Here is a 3,599-nt window from a genome sequence, read left to right as displayed (position 1 = left end):
AACTTTAATGCCAGTAGCTCACAAAGTAGAATTTTTGCTCACAAGACTCCACAGCTTAGAGGGAGCATTGGTTTCAACGTATCTGAAGACGTATGCATGCATATGAAAGCTTATACCCAGAAACAAACTTTGTTGGTCTTAAAGGTACCACACTGGACTCAAACTCTGTTCTGTTCTTACGATTAGCTGTAATGCATTGATTTGCCGAAAGACTACAACCCCCAAGAATCACTGAGCGCGATGAGATCATCAGTTCGCGTCGGGTGGCGTCACTAAAAAGCCGCCCACAGGGGAAGCGGGAGGTTTTCAATGTAAAACTGCTGATCAGGAATGGAGGAGAAGCTTAATAAGGTAAGCGAGCCTGGTTTTCTAGGGGCGGGAGCATTTGCAACGGGGGCCGGTGTTGAGGTGCCGTTTTGTGCATTGTCGTGAATAACCTGGAATAAACTCCTAGTGCCTGAATTTATGGCCATGCTGGTAGATGTGTGTTAAAATCAAGTGTTACGTGTTGGAAAGTAATGTAAAAACCAAGCAACGTTGACGCTGAATGCTTACAGCTGGAATAAAACGTAGTCGAGGTTTTAACAGCATTTCTCTGTGGAGTTGCTGATCTCCAGGTGGGACCTGGATAGGGATGCCAGCCTCCAGGTGAGACCTGGGGATCCCCCAGAATTTCAGGTCGTGTCCAGACTGAAAGAGAGAGAAGAGATTGGGTTTATACCCCGCCCTTCACCTCCTGAAGGAGTCTCAGAGCGGTTTAGAATCTCCCCTCCCCTCAACGCACACCCTGTGAGGGAGGAGGGGCTGAGAGAGCTCTTTCGAGGACTGCTCCTGAGAGGACAGCTCTGAAAGAACTTGTGACTGACCCAAGGTCACACCAGCAGCTGCATGGGGAGAAGTGGGGAATCAAACCCGGTTCTTCCAGATTAGAGTCTGCGCTCCTAACCACTACACCAAGCTCCTAACCACTACACCAGACGATAGAGATTAGTTCCCCTGGAGAAAATGGATGTTTTGGAGGATGGACTCTATGGCATTGTACCCACTGAGGTCCCCTGTTTGCCCCCGGATCCACCCGCAAATCTCCAGGAATTTTCCTTCTTGGAGCTGGCAACCCTAGGTCTGGAGATCTTCTGGAATTACAACTGATCTCCAGGGAAGTTAGCCGAGTTAGTCTGTTGCTGCAAAATAGTTGGGAGATTAGTTGCAAAATAGTAAAAAGCCCAGTAGCGTCTTTAAGTCTAACAAACTTTATTGTAGCGTAAGCTTTCTTTTTTTAAAAAAAAGATATATTTTTAATTTCCAAATTTCCCAACAAACAAATCGCAAGCAAAGCAATAGAGCCCGACTCCTGTTCTAATCTTCACTTGGCAAGAGCTGTTTAAAAATGTTGCACTTCGGTAGCAGAAGCTTTCGAGAAGCACAGCTCTCTTCGAAGAGAGAGCATCTGACGAAGACAGCTGTGTTTCTCGAAAGCTTATGCTACAATAAACTTTTGTTAGTCTTAAAGGTGCTACTGGGCTTTTTACTATTTTGCAACTAATCTCCCGACAACGCAGATCAGTTCTCCTGGACAAGACAGCTGCTTTGGAGGGTAGACTCTACGGCATCATATATCTGCTGAGGTCCCTCTTCTGTACAAACCTGGCCCTACCTAGGTTCCCCCCTCCTCAAAATCTCCAGGTACTTTCCAACCCAGGCTCTACAACCCTATGCCTCCAGAGAGAAAATTGCAGCTTTGGAGAGTGGACACTTACATCCACCCGTTCCAGGCTGTGTCCCCGTTTCCAGGAATTTCCCACCCTGGAGTTGGCAACCCGGTGTTGTAAAGTTACTGGGGAGTGGTCACCATTTACCTGAACTGTTCTGATCTGGGACGATCAGCTTTCTACAGCGTCCCTGCTGTGGCATGCAGCAGAGAGGGTGCACTGGATTGGATAGGCCACCGCCCTGCTTTATGGCTTCCTCTACCGTGCTGAGAATCCTATACTATCCTGTATCTATCCTCAGAATGCCATAAGGCAGGAGGAGATGTAATTGTAATAAATAAATGTGGCTTTTAAAAGAGCCAGTTTGGTGTAGCGGTTAGGAGCGGGGACTCTAATCTGGGAGAACCGGGTTTGATTCCCCACTCCTCCACATGCAGCTGCTGGTGTGACCTTGGGTCAGTCAGAGCTGTTCTCTGAAGGGCAGGTCTCCAAAGAGCTCTCTCAGCCCCACCTCCCTCACAGGCAATGTTCCCTCTAAGCTGTGGAGTCTTGTGAGCAGAAATTCTACTTTGTGAGCTACCAGCATTAAAGCTGTGAGCGAGTGACTTGGCTACTGCATAAATTAGCTTGCTCTGGAGCCATCCCTTCCCGAGCTAAGGCAAAAATGTGTGAGCTGGAAGCTAAAAAACTATGAGCTAGCTCACACTAACTCAGCTTAGAGGGAACACTGCTCACAGGGTGTCTGTTGTGGGGAGGGGAAGGGAAAGGAGATTGCAAGCCGCTCTGAGACTCCTTTGGGTAGTGAAGGGCAGGGTATAAATCCAATCTCTTCCTCTTCTTCTTTTACCTCACAGGGTGTCTGTTGTGGCGAGGGGAAGGGAAAGGAGATTGCAAGCCGCTCTGAGACTCCTTTGGGTAGTGAAGGGCAGGGTATAAATCCAATCTCTTCCTCTTCTTCTTTTACCTCACAGGGTGTCTGTTGTGGCGAGGGGAAGGGAAAGGAGATTGCAAGCCGCTCTGAGACTCCTTTGGGTAGTGAAGGGTGGGGTATAAATCCAGTCTCTTCCTCTTCTTCTTTTACCTCACAGGGTGTCTGTTGTGGGGAGGGGAAGGGAAAGGAGATTGCAAGCCGCTCTGAGACTCCTTTGGGTAGTGAAGGGTGGGGTATAAATCCAGTCTCTTCCTCTTCTTCTTTTACCTCACAGGGTGTCTGTTGTGGGGAGGGGAAGGGAAAGGAGATTGCAAGCCGCTCTGAGACTCCTTCGGGTAGTGAAGGGTGGGGCATAAATCCAATCTCCTCCTCTTCCTCCTCCTTTTCCTCCTTCTTCATTTCATTTATGGTTTCCCCTCTTTCCTTTCCCTGGTAGGTTGCTTTGTGGTTGAAGAAGACTTTTGGGGATCAGCCCATCCCCCCGTATGAGGCAGATGCTCGAACCGTGGATATCTTGTATGAGTTGGCGGAATGCAGCGAGTCCAGGGATGGCGACGTCGTGCTGTTAATTGAAGACATGAAGCAGAAGACGGAGGAGTACGAATCAGATGGTGAGGTTGGGGATTGGCTTCAGTTTCAAAACGCCCTTTTCTCAACAGCCCTTAGAAAACTCCCTCTTTATTCAGTTTGTTCAGAATGTAATTCGAGATGTGAGGCTCCCAACGCTCCCTCTAAGCTGTGGATCTCGTGAGCCAAAATTCCACTTTGTGAGCTGCTGGCATGAAAGCACGAATTAGCAGTTTGGCTGTTGCCGAAATGAGTTTGCTCTGAAGCCATCCCTTCCTGAGCTAAGAAGAAAGCGGTGGCGCAGGCGGTAAAACGCCTGCTGGTAACATCAGTGAACAGCTGTTACAGCTGTTCGAGACCCACCGCGGCCGGGGTGAGCTCCTGGCCCTAGT

The 3,599-nt window shown here is 48.8% G+C and overlaps 1 protein-coding gene across 1 annotated transcript in view; it reads left to right on the top strand.

The window, feature by feature from the left end:
• Positions 1 to 287: 287 nt before the first annotated feature.
• Positions 288 to 3,599, top strand: part of HAUS1 (HAUS augmin like complex subunit 1) — a gene marked incomplete at its 3' end in the record, with an annotated part of 16,399 nt that continues 13,087 nt past the window's right edge. The window contains exons 1-2 of the mRNA XM_015411514.1: positions 288 to 351; positions 3,077 to 3,251. Of these exons, the coding sequence (XP_015267000.1) occupies positions 331 to 351; positions 3,077 to 3,251 (196 nt within the window). The remainder of the gene's footprint in view (positions 352 to 3,076; positions 3,252 to 3,599) is intronic.

This window comes from Gekko japonicus, unplaced genomic scaffold (assembly GCF_001447785.1).
Source record: "Gekko japonicus isolate JY-2015 unplaced genomic scaffold, Gekko_japonicus_V1.1 scaffold6546, whole genome shotgun sequence".
Taxonomy (NCBI): domain Eukaryota; kingdom Metazoa; phylum Chordata; class Lepidosauria; order Squamata; family Gekkonidae; genus Gekko; species Gekko japonicus.
Note: the sequence above shows the minus strand (reverse complement) of the source record. Positions and strands in the feature narration are given on the sequence as shown.